The sequence below is a fragment of the Balaenoptera physalus genome (assembly GCF_965194825.1).
Source record: "Balaenoptera physalus genome assembly, chromosome: 10".
NCBI classification, from domain to species: domain Eukaryota; kingdom Metazoa; phylum Chordata; class Mammalia; order Artiodactyla; family Balaenopteridae; genus Balaenoptera; species Balaenoptera physalus.
In genome coordinates, this window is record NC_138889.1 from 20,489,831 (window position 1) to 20,506,770 (window position 16,940).

At 40.2% G+C, this 16,940-nt stretch overlaps 1 protein-coding gene across 12 annotated transcripts in view; it reads right to left on the bottom strand.

The window, feature by feature from the left end:
* Positions 1-16,940, bottom strand: part of EXPH5 (exophilin 5) — a 74,180-nt gene that overhangs the window by 22,059 nt on the left and 35,181 nt on the right. For 5 of the 12 annotated variants that reach the window (XM_082476832.1, XM_082476837.1, XM_082476836.1 and 2 more), the window contains exons 2-3: positions 5,908-6,068; positions 3,769-3,931 (exon numbers count right to left, since the gene is read on the bottom strand). In XM_082476832.1, coding sequence (XP_082332958.1) covers positions 3,769-3,931; positions 5,908-5,959 — 215 coding nt within the window. In that variant the 5' untranslated portion in view covers positions 5,960-6,068. Of the gene's footprint in view, positions 1-2,750; positions 3,725-3,768; positions 3,932-5,907; positions 6,069-15,189; positions 15,206-16,940 lie in introns of those variants that run through there. The other 7 variants (XM_082476843.1, XM_082476842.1, XM_082476834.1 and 4 more) reach the window with 5 other exon arrangements.

The following is a 16,940-nucleotide window of genomic DNA, read 5'->3' on the forward strand; positions in this document are numbered from 1 at the left end:
GATGAAATTCCAATAATGATCAACGAGATCATCTGGGAACCACTCCCTTTGTCTTGCTTCTCCCTCCTGTCACCACAATCCTACTGTTTATCTGTGGACACCACACCTGGGATCACTGAAGGAGAATTTCCAAAGAAGGATTTTGCTTACTCTGATCTCTCCTTTGATCTAGGTGTCTTACATTCCTGTGTCCTCCAACTGAAGCCTAGTCACTTAGCAGGAAAAAGGAAGGCAGCACAGTAGGACATTTGGAAAGAGAGAAAAAGGAAGAGGGACAGAGGGAGAGACAGACAGACAGAAAACAGAATCCAGGGAGAACAATAATCTGTCTTTTAAACTTTCCAAAATAGCATTTGATCTTTTGCTTATGTAAACTGGACTGCCTAGGCTGTGTACACCCTATGATAGATCAGGCAAATTTGGGCACCCACCAAAACTCTGCATCCTCAGGTAAAAAAATCATCCGAAAGGAACAGGGTAGTGGGCAGGCATACCCTCACTCCAGGAGAGCAGTTGTCACTCTATAATCACAGCTGTGTGGTGAGTACTTACTGTATGCTATACACTGTGATGGTCCTCAAAGGAAAGAAGCCAACTTAAATTTAACTGTACATGTTACTCATGAGTCTTTTTTTTTTTTTTTGAATAGCTCTTTATTTTTGTAATACCTTGCAATATAAAGGGCACATTTACATGGCCCATTGTTTTTTTTAACATCACTCATGAGTCTTATGAACTAGTTCTCTTGTACTTCCACTTTGCCCTAGTCCTTAGGACTACAACAAAGGAAAGTGTAGAGGGGAAAACAATCAACATCTCTAAAATCGCCATCATGAACTGGTGGCACATGGCTTCATAGCTTTAAGAATGTGTGTAGACATGAAGGGGCCCCTTTGCAGGGACGACTTCATTGTGGAGTGTGCTGGTGCATGGAACAGAGAGTGGCACATCACCTATTCACGGTGAGGGGTGCATCAGTGGAATAACCGGGGGTCTGGAATAAGAAAAAGTAACTGTAGATACTGCTGGGCAGCCAGGAAGGCTGCATTTATAAGCTCATGATATACACTATTCGGTACTTGCTGAACTACATGGAGGCGATGGAGTTACTGAAATTCTGTGGCGGGGACTGAGCACCATATCTCAGGCAATAAACACCCCAAAACAAGACACACGGAAACATAACTTACAGGGAAATATTAGGAGACAGATACACAATCCAGTCAGCCCTCAGTGTCCACAGGTTCTGCGGATTCAACTAACCGCGGATGCAACCCTGGTTGGCTGAATCTGTGGCTATGGAGGGCTAACTGTACATTTTGCATAAGATACTTGAGCACCTGTGGGTTTTGGTATCCGCAGGAGGTTCCCAGAACCAATGCCCCGCAGATACCAAGGTACAATTGTATATGTATGTTTTCTTGAACTTTTGGCTAGCAATAAATGAATTAAAACATGAATGGAAAATTTTCTTTGTTCCTGGGGTTGTGGTAGAGTCATAGAGAGTACGGTTCAATCATTTACAAATAGGATTAAAATAATAATGGGATAATTTGGGAAGTACATAAATTTGGGAGGAGAAACTTCAGAAGTCATATTTGAATCAGAAATAGCAAAACTGTTTGCCTTTTTATTAATTAATGAAGTCACTATGTTCCCATGGCTTCCTAGGGGTTGGCTTTCTTTCTGTGTTTTGCAGAAGAACCTCTTAAACTGCTTTGCTGACTTGTTGTCCAGAGGACAGAGTGTGACAAAGTCGAGTCCTGATGGCTTCAGCAAGTAGAAACCTGCCTCGCACAGGATGACAGTGCTCCCCTCTGGGTCTCTTTGTCACTTCCTCCCACTGCGCTTATAGGCAAGGAGGAGCTCCTGCACCAGAGTCTGCATGCTGAAGCTTGATTCTGTATTTTGAAGAAAATCAGAACTGCCAAAGGAAAAAAACTCTACTTAAGAATAAAGGGCCCCTCGGAACGTATGACACACAGTTTATAGTCCTACCATAGTGCTACGCTCCCTTAAAAACACCCTCCGCCAGCACACACATTCACATTCAGGATTTAGATCCAGATATTTAGGTCACGTTCATATTTAAAAATAAAAAGGGCATGTTTTCATGTTTTATCTTCTGAAACCTATTAGGAGTACAAAACAGTGCCTTCATTACATTCTGAACCAGCACAATTATTCCCGCTTACGGTTTGAACGTAAAATGTATTTAAAGACGGCAAATTCTGAAAACTGTAACACACACACATGCTTAAAGGATAAAATTTGTTTCATTTTTGTATCCTGTGTTTGTCCGGCTAAAAGACAGCTACAAGTCATTGTGATATTTAAGAAGAACAATCGCTAAACAGAATTTTGCAAGAGTTCCATGTTTTTCAATTTGGTCTATAACTAAAATACATGAGACCCAGAATGAAGATTATAGATCTTTCATCTTCTTTGATCCACTTTGGCAGCAACTTACAATATGAGCTTGGAAATAACTTGTCAATAGAGTTAACAGTTTCCTCAACTTCCCCTAGTTTACTAATGTTAGATTGTTCAGCTACAATAAAACTCTGCCTTGAAGAAAATTACCTAAAACACAAAGTACATCATAAGTCTCAGCCACACTACACATTAGGAATATTTCTTTTCTCCTTAAAAACAATATTTCCTATAAAGAAAATACTCCTCAATTTTTAATTCTCAAATGAGAGAATTACTAGTGTTTAAAACATTTTTTACAAAGAAAAGCAACTCACCTATTTGAAGAGTATTTCCTCGTAAGTGACTCTGGTAGAAACGATCACATAAATCTACATTTTGTTCAGCTCTTCACTATTTCATCAAAGACAAAAAACAGCCTCAGGTGAAAGCTGGAAGCAAAAACCTTCCATTCCCCCAAGAGCTCCTCTACGAGTCAGAAGCCTCATTGAATGCTTCACCAAGCTGCTTGCTGCCTGTTGTTTTTCAGCAAGAGTGACCTCCAACACCTTTTATTTAGAGCTGCAATGCACTCTTAATGGCACTCACGGAACACATCACGTGCCAAGCCAACACCTTAAGAGGGTGGGAAGCTTTTCAACCAGGAAGACATGCTGAAAATATTTAGCAGTCAGCAAATTGCATGTAAGCAAAGCCTTGCTTGTTTTTCACAAAACAATCCAACAACGTAATGAGTCAAGATGGACTGATTTACACAGTTCTCAACTGGGAACCATCTGGAACAATACCTCCACTGCTCTCAGAGCTTCCCCTCCTTCACCTTAAGTTTAAATTCCAAGCAACTACAGAAGAATGGCTGTCCTCAATATTTTTAATGATGGTAATATATTTTTTCTCCATTTCATAATTCAGTTTTCCTCTACTCTTTGCTCATCTCATTTATGCTCATTTACTCTTTATACTGCAATTCTCCCGACACACATACTCCCCAAGTAAGGAGTAGTTTCAATTTAAATGTATCTTCCTGACCAGGGCAAAGACCAGGCTCTTGGAGCGTGGAGAAACTGTCAATAATTATTTCTCAACATTTAATCCATCATTCACCATGTCCACCTCTTGAGACCTGTGCAGTTGGTTAGAAGTTGGATTTCAGATGAGCCCAGTTTCAAAGTTTCATAAGGACTTTGTCCCTTTGAGGGCTCAGCCCTGTTTCCTTTGTTACTATCTGAAATTAAATTCTAAGAACAAACATTAAACATTCTGAACACAAAACAGGCTGGTGGGCTCTGGTATCAGATAACTAATGAGCTGTCACAGGAGCTGAGTTTAACTCACCCTTTCTCTCCCAGTGGTTGAAGCTTTAAAGTCTCCTTTCTGGATTTTCTGAATGAGAACAGGGGAGCAAATGATGATCCGAAGCTCAGCCGAGAAGGAACGGATGTTGGGTTTCTTTGATTAGGTATATTTTTAGATCTTGATGTTTGTAATTCCATAGGATCTAAAAGAAAATTGTAAAAAATTTGCATGATTAATATTTCCAGGTAAATACTCTTGGAGAACTAACACCCCCACCCGTGCAGTCTAGGAACGCAGGCATCCCCACATGAAGACTTCGGGACTAGGGGGCGCCCTGTGCCTCTTGGTTCTGCTGAGCGGAGGAGCCTCACTAAGAGTGGGGAGTCTGGGCTTCCCTGGTGGCGCAGTGGTTGGGAATCTGCCTGCCAATGCAGGGTACATGGGTTCGAGCCCTGGTCTGGGAAGATCCCACATGCCGCGGAGCAACTAGGCCCGTGAGCCACAACTACTGAGCCTGCGCGTCTGGAGCCTGTGCTCCCCAACAAGAGAGGCCGCGATAGTGAGAGGCCCGTGCACCGCGATGAAGAGTGGCACCCGCTTGCCGCAACTAGAGAAAGCCCTCGCACAGAAACGAAGACCCAACACAGCCAAAAATAAATAAATTAATTAATTAATTTAAAAAAAAAGAAAAAGAAAAACTCATAGCTAACATCTTACTTAAAAAAAAAAAAGAGTGGGGAGTCTTTCAGTAGGTGCTGGGGCCTGCAGCTCTGCAGGACGTCCTTCCCCTCCTACCAGCTGGGACACTTTCTCAATGTGTTTTCCCCACGGCAATCCAAAGCCAAAGGTAGTGCATTAGGGACCTCATTCGGTTCTCGTGCTGCTCTTAACTACCCTATCCTTCAGAAATTTTTATTTTGGTGCGTTAAAAACATGGTGATAGACTACGTGACTTTTCATATCAGAGAAGGTAAAGGAAAAGGAAATTAAGCCCTTTAGCGTGCCCCTTATTCCCATTAAAATCTCTGTGCATATGTATTTGCTACATATACGGTTTATATGTGGGTATGCATGTAATATAAATATGTATAATATATATGTATAGATAATATATGATATTATATATGAGTATTACAAATTCTAAGGCACGCTCAACATATACCAATTCCATCATACTGTAATACTTTTGGACATGCTGAGTTTTTAAATGAGGAATTCAAGGTAAGGGGAAATTCATCATGGTATATATGGGGTTAATCTAAAAATCTGAATTGTGAACTTTTTAGATAGATTTCTTTTTTTTTTTTTTAGATTTCTTTTTTATGGGAGTTGCAAAATATTTCCAATATATAAGTTTAGATATATTGTTACATGTTTCTCAATGTTACTAATGTTAGTAACATATAACAAAAGCAGTCAATGTGACTCTATCAGTAGAGAGATACTTTACACTGTTTTACTATTTAAAATTTCTAATGCACTTTGTTATTCTCAAATAGTCCTGAGAAAGCAGTTTTTATTATCCTCATTTACAGATTAAAAAATAAGCGATTGGTGAGGGTAAGAGACATGCTGGTAGTCACAAAGTTAGAATGTCCAAGGAAGGCATTTGTTTGAGCTCATTTATGGGGTTTAAGTTACCAAAGTACCAGAAGGGTGGCAGCTTGTCTACCACCTTCCCCCTCCTAACCCCCCTCATTTCCTGTTCTCCTTTCCCTCCCCTCCTCTGTCTCCCCCTCCTTGTGCATCATCATTCCATTTATTTACATGCTTACTGTGTTAGAGTTCAGTACTTTATACGTATTATTTTATTTAATTCTCACAACCACCCTGTGAGGTAGGTATTATCATACCCATTTAAAGATGAGAAAATTGAGGCTTATAGAGAATAAGTAATTTGAACAGAGTCACATGAATTCTGATAGAATAGAGAATATAGAGACAGAGTGGAGATTTGAATCTAGGCCCTTTTTATTACTGATGCCTGTGTTCTTAACCATTGTGCTACCTTGCCTGACTCTAAAAACATACCCTCAAGACAGTACAGTACATTTTCAGTTCACTCTTTTTATTGTGAAATTTTGCCCCTTATGATTTAAAAATAGTCCTAAACATGGATTGGTTAAATTGGAGATCCCACTGAGCCCTTATCTACAATGAGGTGCCCTAAGGTCTCACCATTTTCTGCCATCCCCTTTCTCAGTCTGTATGTAACTGGTTGTTTTAACATTTGGCTAACATCTGTTTCATTGCAAAACTTTTTCCTTTGAACTTCTTCAAACCATTCACCAGTTACTCCTTGAAGCCATCTGATATCCCTCTTTGTCTTCTGGAGTTTGCTGAAATAAAACAAAAATATCAATGCATGCTTTAAATTTCTTCACATGAAGTGCAAACTGATGTGATGGGTCAAACTTTACCTAGTGGAGGAGTTGCATAAACTCTAAGTCCAGGGGAAAAATTGGCTCTGGTCGGAGTTTTCTCTTCACCACCATGGATGTATTTTGGCTGTTATCATCTAAGTTCGATGACAGTCTAAAAGTGTCTGCTAGTAGTTGAAATAATCAAGTTTCTGAGGACAACGTGGGTTGAGCATTGTGCAAAACTGACCTAATAATGCAACTGAATGATAGATATTTTAATGACATGGGGAAACTAGAATAGTCTAGTTGTGATTACTCATTCATTCATTCGTTAACGATTAGATGTTTATTGAGCAATGTTCATGTAACAGGTCCCATGTAGGCAATGGGGATTCAACGGTGAATATAACAGATAGGGTCCTTACTTGCCCATTCAGCGGTCAAAGAGAAAAGCTTACATGCAGAAAAGAAATTGTTGAATGTAACGGTCTTAGATAATGGAATTCTTTAAACACACAAACACAAAAGCCCATGAATGAGGACATGACTAATGCTCAGTAGTAAGGGCAGTGTGCTTTGAGATGGATAGGAAAGGTCCTCCAAAGCACAGATGTGTCTGACCCACACTTCCAGAATGCCAGAACTGAAATTCTGCCATTATTTCTTTTTCCTTCTCCCCTGCCCTTACCTGCTTAGTCTTCTTTCAAATGAAAATGCTGCTCTAAGTCCTTAGTTAAATCATCAGTTGTGATTTTTTTTTTTTTTTTTTTAAAGCAGATCATTTGCTCCATTTCAGGAGGACCCTAGAACTGTTTGGAAATGAGAGAATATTTAATCCAGAGAGAGACTGCCCTGGACCGAGGCAAATAAAGCAGAAAGGGGAGTCTGAAGAACATAATGACACATTTCATCAAGCGGTCAGCTTGACAAAGCTCCGATGGAAAAGCCAGGCTTGTTGTTGGGCCCCAAGCTCGAGAAGTTCTGCTGTTTTGGAAAGCATTTCACGTGACTCCGCAGTTGCCCTTTATCCAGGGTGCTCTGTGAAGCACAAGTGTTAGAGAGTTTGTATTCCTAAGAAAGTGGTGCGCAAGACAGCTGCAGAATGGCTAACTTGGGGTTAAGGGCGATGAACTGTGACGGTTGCAAGTCAGGCTCCTGCTTGGGGCTATGATACTGTCATTTTATAAAATAATCAAGAGGGAAGCCAGAGGCCATCCTGCCCAGACTTGCATTTTGAAAAGCACTACGCAGTAATCATCATGTCTAGTCCACATAATTTGCATTGGTGCCTCCCATTTTTGCCATTGCCATCCCTCTGACACCTGGTCGCTCCTGTCTCTATTGCTACTATTCTTCCTACGAGACTAAAAGACCACAGGTACTTATTACTACCTCATTTATTAATATCATATATATATATATATATATATATATATTTTTTTTTTTTTTTTTTTTTGCCACACCTCGCAGCTTGCAGGATCTTAGTTTCCCAACCAGGCATCGAACCCGGGCCCCAGGCAGTGAAAGTGCTGAGCCCTAACCACTGGACCTCCAGGAAATTCCCTAATGTCCCACATTTGTACATGACCTCTAGTTCCTCAAAAACCCTTCCAAATTATCAGACCCCAACGTTCAGCAGCATCCCTGCCCACTTCTCAACACATCCTTCTCATTTCAGAGGACAGTCAAGCTACCCGACTTAGGAACTCTCTAATAAACGTAACTTTATTGTTTTTTTCTAAAGCCTCCATATAACATTGACTCTCTTTTAAAATAATCACACTTCATTTAATTTCATCTCAAGCACTCATTCCACACTTGCACTCAAATCCATCACTGCCTGTTTCTTTTTAACATCTGGCCAGTGAAGTCAGAAATCTGTACCTCTGTGTGAATACTCAGACAGTGTGAATTCTACTCCAGGACATGTATCTTAAAGAAATATCCTCCTGCTCCCCACCCCACTGCAAAGGACATTAATTTAACTGAACATTATGCAGTTGCTAAAAATAATTACTCAGGCAATGTAGCATGTGACATAACATGAAGCAGAAAAAACAAAGTACAACATTTTATCTGTGCTTATAGCTATGTGAAAATGATGCACCCATTTAGACACACTAGGGAAAAAAATCGAACACCTGGTCTCTTAGAATAGAGTAATTACAGGTATCAATTCCACTTTTAATTTTTGTAAAATTATGTTTATTCGATAAGTACAATATATTTTTCTTTTTAATGTGAGTTTTTATTTATATTATCATTTTACATTGTAATGTTTCTTGTAGATAGAGAAAAAATCAGTCATATTTTCACAATCCTAATGCAATCAGTATTGCCCTTTTGATGTGATCTTTTCCTCTGCACTTTTCACATGGTTGTAATAAAATGTATTAAATATATATTTGTGGAAAGCCTCCTGCAGAGAAGATGCAGGGATACAATGGCAAGCAGAGCTGATATAGCTACTATCCTAGAGAGCTTACCGCCTAATGAGAGAGACAGATATGAGTCCAATAATTATACAAATATAAGATAACAAAGAGTGGTAAGTATGATTTCTTCATTCAACACATGTTTGAACTCTGGGCAAAGAGCAGTGAACAAGTCAAGTCCTTGCCCTCATGGAATTTACATTCTGCTGGGGTAGGAGTGGGGGCAAACAATAAAAAATTAAACAGGTGTTATGAGAGCATATAACAAGGGGCCCTGCTTATATGAGGCAGAAGCAAATATTTCCCTAAGAAGATGACATACGGTCTGAAGGATGAAGGATGAAGCAAAAGGTAGCGGGTAGACGGTTCTGGGAGAGAGCTTTCCAGGCGGAGGGGTAGCAGCTATAGAGTAAGTGCCCCCAAGGCAAGAAGCAAGGAACTGAAACGAGGCCGGCCTGGCTGGGATGTGGCGGTGGAGAAGACTAACTGAAGGGGAGAGCAGAAAGGCAGCTGCTAGATGATGCAACACTGGGGCTTGGGTTAAGCAGTTGGACCTTTAGTCCTGGAGCAACGAGAAAGCATTGATGACTGGGCAGGAGCATGACACATCAGATTTGTACTTTTAAAAGATCAACCTAGGCTAAAAAGCCTCTGCACAGCAAAGGGACCCAACAAAATGAAAAGGCAACCTACTGAATGGGAGAAAGTATTTGCAAATCATATTATCTGATGAGGGCTTAATTATCAAAAGATATAAATAACTCATAAAACTCAATGGCAAAAAAGCAAATTATCTGATTTGGGCAGAGGATCTGAATAGACATTTTTCCAAAGAAGACAGACGGATGGCCAACAGGCACATGAAAAGATACTCAATGTCACTAATTATCAGGGAAATGCAAATAAAACCACAATGAGCTATCACTTCATACCTGTCAGAATGGCTATTATCAAAAAGACAAGAAATAACATGTTAGCAAAGATGTGGAGAAAAGGGACCTCTCAGACACTGTTTGTGGGAATGCAGCTTGGTGCAGTCACTATGGAGAACAGTATGGAGGTTCCTTAAAAAAACTAAAAATAGAACCACCATATGACCCAGCAATCCCACTACTGGGTATTTATCTGAAGAAAATGAGAACACTAATTCGAAAACATATGTGCACTCCTGTATTCACTGCAGCATTATTTTCACTAGCCAAGATATGGATACAACCTAAGTATCCATCAATGAATGAATGGATAAAGAAGATGTGGCTTTATACATACATATATATAATGGAATACTATTCAGCCATAAAAAGAAAGAAATCTTGCCATTTGCGACAACATGGATGGACCTTGAGGGCATTATGCTAAGTAAAATAAGTCAGAGAAAGACAAATACCATATGACCTCACTTATATGTGAAATTTAAACAACAAAAACAAGTTGATAGATACAGAGAACAGACTGGTGATTGCCAGAGGTGTGGGGGGTGGGGGGTGTGTGTGACAGAAATGGGACAAATGGGTAAAGGGGGTCAAAAGGTACAAAATTCCAGTTATAAAATAATTAAGTCATGGGGATGTAATGGACAGCATAGTGACAATAGTTAATAACACTGCATTGAATATTTCAAAGTTGCTAAGAGAGTAGAGATCTTAAAAGTCCTCATCACAAGAAAAAAAGTTTGTAACTATGTGTGGTGACAGATTTTAACTAGACTTATTGTGGTGATCATTTCACAATATATACAAATATTGAATCATTATGTTGTACCCCTGAAACTAATGTTGTAAAATAAAAAAAAAGTTTTTAAAATTAGATAATAATGTCAATTATACCTCAATAAATTTTTTTTTACAAAAGATCATCCTAGCAGCAGGTGGAGAAAAGATTCCAGTGGGGAACAAGACAGAGTGGTCAGGGTACTTATAGGGTGTAGGAGAGAGAGAGGTGTTTGCTTGGACATGGATGGTGGTGATGAAACGGAAGAAAAGTAGAAAGTATTCAGAGCTACTTAGTGGGTGAAATTGTCCAGCAAATGATTAAATGACTTTGGAGGGTTAGGGACAGAGACATATCAAGGAAGATTCCTCAATTCCTAATTTCCATAGGTGCATAGAAGATGCCATTCATTCACACAGTGCATGTATAATCTTCAAAAAGGTTATATATAAGACACCTTCAACATTACTTATCTTTGGGGCAATCATTAAATATTTGCATACTATTCAAACTACTAGGATTTCCATAATTTATTTACTATTCCTCTGGTGCAGAACATTGTGATTTTCCCTTATAAGTATTGCTTAATGAACATCACTGCACATTTTCTATTTTTACAGTGCCCCTGACAGATGCTGAAGTAGGATTATAGGACCAAAGAGTCAAAATGTTTTTGTGACTCTTTATACCACTACCAAAGTGCTTCTCAAAATGGCTGTAGCAATATTACTCATGCCAGCAATGTACAAGACTGCCAGTGGGCATCCTTGGAAGACTAAATATTATTATTTTGAGTATTTTTATTTTCTGAATTTAATACTTGCAAGGTACATGTTTAGAATTGTGGGCGGCTTTTTAAGAATTTTTGTTTTCTCTCCTTAAAAAAAATGCTACATTTCTTTGATAAGTGAAGTTTGAACACTTTCCCATACATCCGTTTACTAATCATATGTTGTGTTTTGGCAATTGTACATTTTATAAATTTATAAATCAATGCCTCAGAGTTTTTCACTGGAATGTGGCATGTTTAATAAAAATATGAACTATTTTTCTTATTTGCTTTAGTTATTTCCCCCAGGTTTCTTCTATTCTGATTAAATTTTGAATGTTGAGCCATATAAACCTCATTCTGAGTAGAGTAGATTAAAACAAAATTAATCTGTAGTTTATGCTAATATTTGTCTCCTGGAGACAATGAGAAATGAAATGTGGATAGTGGTTATATGTAGATACGTGAAAGGGCAAGATTTTGAAGAAATCCAGTGGCTTTTAAAGCAGAAGTATTCCAAGGTTGGCAGGGAAGTGGGTGAACATGTACAGCCAAGAGTGAGAAAATTCAAGGGTAAGGTAGTAAAAAAATGGCATTGTGTTTACGTATTACTAAATAAGTAAACATAAATAGTTCTGGCCCTTGAAGTAAGGATAACCCAGGAAGGGAAACTATGAATGACATAAAAGTCTACTCTAGGCATCAGTAATTTACTGCCTTAAGCTTTATATACCCATAAGCCCTGTGCACTATAAAATACAGTCTGTATACTTATAATGGTTGACTGAGCTTCTTGTACTAAAAGGAGCACACCAATTGTAAAACCAGTGGTTTAGACTCATTTATTTACTTAAAAAATAAAACATCAAATTAGCTCAACATTAGCAAAAAAGAAAAAAGAAAACCTGAACATAAAGCAGGGGTATCTTGATGTGTGAAACTTAAAAAGACAATATTTTAAGTTTCAGCTAGCCTTAGTCTGAGAGAGATAACAGTTGCTTGCAAATGGAGTTGAACCAAGTTCATGGCCAGCCTGTACAGGGCTCTTGCTCATCTATTTTGGATTGTTATGTATTCAGCCAGTCATTTAGAGCACACAATCCACTTTATACCCAAGAGAATAACCTCCAGGTTACAAAGGACATACAACATACATATAGACAAATCACCAGTACACAGATTATTTGCTTCATTAGTGCAGCTTGACTCAACATATCACAAGGGACTGCTGTCTATACATGTAACTTGTTCTACCCCTAGGCTGATTAACTTGATGAAACTAAATCAGGTCTCTTCTTGCTGGGCCGTAGTCCCAGCCCTCTGCTCCAAGTCAAAATGCTCTTTCTTCATTCACAGGAATCTTAGTCTGCCGTGTGCTGTCTTTTTCCATTCTAGCACCTGCTGAATGAGTCTGTCCTCTGAGGTTCCTTCTTCTATGTTAAATTTCTTCTCCTTTGTTTTCCATCCTTGAGTAATGAACCCATCTCCCCATCTTCCTTGTACTCCCCCACTGTGCCCTTGCTGACCTTTGCTACTCACTTTTCTTTGTCCACCTTTTTCTGAGCAGGTCTCTGTCCTCATGTCTATTTTATTTATTTATTTATTTATTTATTTATTTATTTATTTATTTATTTATGGCTGTGTTGGGTCTTCGTTTCTGTGCGAGGGCTTTCTCTAGTTGCGGCAAGTGGGGGCCACTCTTCATCGCGGTGCGCGGGCCTCTCACTGTCGTGGCCTCTCTTGTTGCGGAGCACAGGCGCGCAGGCTCAGTAGTTGTGGCTCACGGGCCTAGTTGCTCCGCGGCATGTGGGATCTTCCCAGACTAGGGCTCGAACCCGTGTCCCCTGCATTGGCAGGCAGATTCTCAACCACTGCGCCACCAGGGAAGCCCCTCATCTCTATTTTGATGACTAATTATGTACTAACCATTGAGAATGTGCTCAGTAAATGATACACAGTTGTCTCTTTATCTTCCAGTCTTTGACCCCACTTGTCTGCTCCCTGAGAGCCAAACTCTGGCCTGTTCTTGAGCTGCTATCAGATAGTAGAAAGAGCACTGAATGAGGGTCAGGTTCTAGCTGGTTATCTTGGCCAAATATTTAACTCTCTTGGCTTTGTTTTTCTCACCTGTGAAAGAGAGTTAAATGACACGGTAGGTTGTTTACAAAGCAGGCGTCCATGGTTCCTTTCATGGCAGAAGGTATACTCCTTCGTGGAGTGACTTTGTCCCTCCTCTGCCCCCTTCAATCTGGGCTGGCCTTGTGCTTGCTTAGACCAATTGAAAATGATAAAGTGAGATTGTGAGGCTTCTGAGCCTAGGCCTCAAGAAGCCTTGCAGCTTCTGCCCTCTCCCTCTCAGAATCTTGATTCTCTGGTCTGAAGAAGCCCGGGCTAGCCTCCTGGAGGATGTGTTCATGTGCAGAGTAGGACCCAGCAGAGTGCCATCACCAATTGCCAGAGACGTGAGTGAAGCTTTCTTAGACCATCCAGATGCCATCCAGCTGCCAGACGACTGGAGCCAAATGAGTGATCCCAGGCAAGACTAGGAGAACCACCCAGCTGAGCCCAGAACAAACGGCTGTCCCTTAGAATTGTGAGCTAATAAATGGAAGTCATTTTAAGCCTTTAGGCTTTGGGATGGTTTGTTATGCACAATTTTTAAAAATGAACACAGATGAGATTATCTGGAAGATATCTTCTGGTCCAAAATGTATGGTCAGGACTTCCCTGGTGGCGCAGTGGTTAAAGAATCCGCCTGCCAATGCAGGGGACATGGGTTCAATCCCTGGTCTGGGAAGATCCCACATGCCGCGGAGCAACTAAGCCTGTGTGCCACAACTACTGAGCCTGCACTCTAGAGCCTGCGAGCCAGAGCTACTGAGCCTGCATGCCACAACCACTGAAGCCCACGCGCCTAGAGCCCGTGCTCCACAACAAAAGAAGCCAGCGCAATGAGAAGCCTGTGCACCACAACGAAGAGTAGCCCTTGCTCGCTGCAACTAGAGAGAAAGCCCGCGCGCAGCAACGAAGACCCAACGCGGCCAAAAATAAATAAATAAACAAAATGTATGGTCAAAAGACTCATCATTTCTCACATCAGAATTAAATCATTGAGAAATCTTATAAAAACTGAAAAGGGGCTTAAAGCATAATCAGGTCAATCTCCCTGTCTTCAGGTGAAATAATAGCAATAACAAATAATAAGGGAAGAGGCGATATATTGAGCACCCACCATCTCCCAGGATTCTGCAGTCATGATCCTCACAATGCTACACAGGTATTGCCGTCCTCATTTACAGAGGCCAGCGGGCTGGAGCTGGAGAGCTGGGATGGGAACTCGTGCCTCCTTCGAAAGTCCATGGCCTCATGACCTATCTCACTGTCTCTGGGTACTATTAACCCCATTAATAAACAATGCAATGGGTATAAGCTCAAAGTGATTTTTGCCAATTAAAAAGGTGACAATGAGTATTCAAATGTGATTGAAGAACAGTCAGACAAATGTTGAAAGCAAACAAATTCCCCAGACCAGAAAATAGGAATTACAGCTTCCATTTTCTTGTCAGAAAAATCTCAAATTTCTCAGAATTGTTCCCTTATCATCTCCTCTTGCCAAGGGCATCAATTCCTCTTTTGGCTGTTCTCACCTCCCTTTCATCTCCTCAATTCACATTTTTTTCTCCACTTTTCTTATTTCCTTGGTTTCTGTACACTTACCAGTTTGCTTAGCTGACCTTCCGGTACATGACCCATCTTATTACACCTTATTCTGCTTTCCAGGCAGCTAAGCATCCTGATCTCTATCAACCATCTACTCTTGCCTTCAAGGACCTCTTGCCAAATATTCCCCAAATCCCCCACCCTATCCTAGTCTCACAGGTTCAGTCATCAGTAAATCCTATAATGAATTGTTCAATTACACTGAATCCTGTAAAAGTGGATTTGTCATTTGAATTGTAGGAGATCAAAGCAGCATTAAAGTTTTCTTCCCACACAGGAATTCAAACACATTTTTGTTTTATATTGCCTAGCAACCACAACACATAGAAAAGCACAAATGAGTGCACGGGGTGGGAACTGTGTCCAAGTCAGAGCGTAAACACTGAGTTAGTGTCATAGCAGACACAGGATCAGTCTGTCCAAGCAAGGACCTTTCAAACTCTGAAACCCCAAGGAAACTCACCATCTTGGGAAAGTGTTGCCCCTTTGTTTTCCTGCTCCAGAAAGGTGATACTTCCAGGTCCAGATTTCTTATCGCTCATGCTCTAGGGAAAGCTTTAGGACAACTACTGTGAGTTTTCAGCCAGGAAGAGGCAAAGTAAAGAATGCAAAAGCCCTTGTTCAGTGGTTGTAACAGCAGCTTTACAATCCAGGGCCTGGCCTCTCCTCTCCCTGTTTGCTCTTCTGAAAAGATTGTTTTTGACAGCCATGGCCCCTGATATCAGAGGCTATTTTTTGGCTCAGCCCATAGCCAAGACTCAGAAAGGGCAGAGATTAGAAAAAAGCAAGCAGGTGTATTGAAAAAATGTGTTCTTTTGATCATAGTAAAGTTAAACCATAGAAGGAAGTTAGAGAAAGGGAAGCTCAGATAAGGAAAAGTGATGCAAGCAGGAGACGACAAAAACAAAGAGCGGCAGGAAATAATGACACCAGCATTCAAGCCAAGCTAGATAATAAAGCCCATTTAATCTCCCTGAATGGCTGTGATTGAACCAACCTAGAATAAAAGACAACCTTTTCTATGTTTAAAAAATTGACCTGTGTAATCTTCTTGAATGCTTATTCTCATGTGACACAAAGTCACAACAAAAGGAAAAAATAATCTAAGTAACATGAAGGATGTATACTTCCTGTACTGGTTCAGATCACAGCGAGTCATTTCTTACTGATTAATCACCCTAAGGAAGGTGCCATGGAAAAGACGAGCTGCACACACCAAGGCCAAACTAAGAGTTTAAGTGCCAGACCCTCATCTGGCCTCAGGGCTTTCTGTCTTCTTAGGTTTGTCTTATTTCTTTCTTAATCTATTTATACCTTTTACCCAAACCACCTGGGAAAACATCCACTGTCACCTCTATATTTGCCAAACTGCATTGAATTGCTTGTCATGCTCTTGTTGGTTCCACTCTCTGTCAGCTCCTTGAGGACAGGTATTGTGTCTCATTTCTCTTGGTGCCCCAGGGCCTAGCATGGTCTCTGACCCAGGATCAATCAATACATATTTGCTCAACTTCTGGGGTAATGAATGAGTTCTACATTCATCGCTGTGAAGCAACTCAGTCAGTATTTGACATAAGTGAGAGAGGTGACCCTGCACACACAAAAAGTCATGTATGTGAAACGTAATTTCTCCATAGGGATAATACTGGAAAGCTAGTCATAACTAAGATTTATATGATGCTAATTCTAGACCAGGCATGATTACTTATATTAGTTAATTTAATCTTTACAAGAACTCTGTGAGGTAGATACTTTTATCTCATTCTACCAATGAGGAAATTAAAATACTGAGAGGGTAAATTAATGTCAGACTGACTGGTTTGAATGCTGTCCCTGATCTTTATTAACTGTGTGATTTAAACCTCTCTGTGCCTCTGTTTTCTCATCTGTAAAGTAGGGATAAGGGTAATAACAATACCTCATGGGGTTTTTGTGAGGATTAAGTGAGTTAATACATGTAAGGCCCATATACCTGTTCTGGCACAAATGAAATGCTAAGTGAGTGTGATCTGCGAAATGACAGAACAGGCAGTAAAGGGGTGGATGGATGGAGAGTGGGGAATGGAATTTGTGTATCACCTTCCTCAACAGAGGTAGATGGCAGGCAGTAAAGAGAATTACCCTTAGGCTTTTCTTTTTCCTGTAGAGAAACTCAAAAGCATCAATTATTTATCATGGGCCACCTACCCCTCTTGGATCTCCAAGTTGCACTTA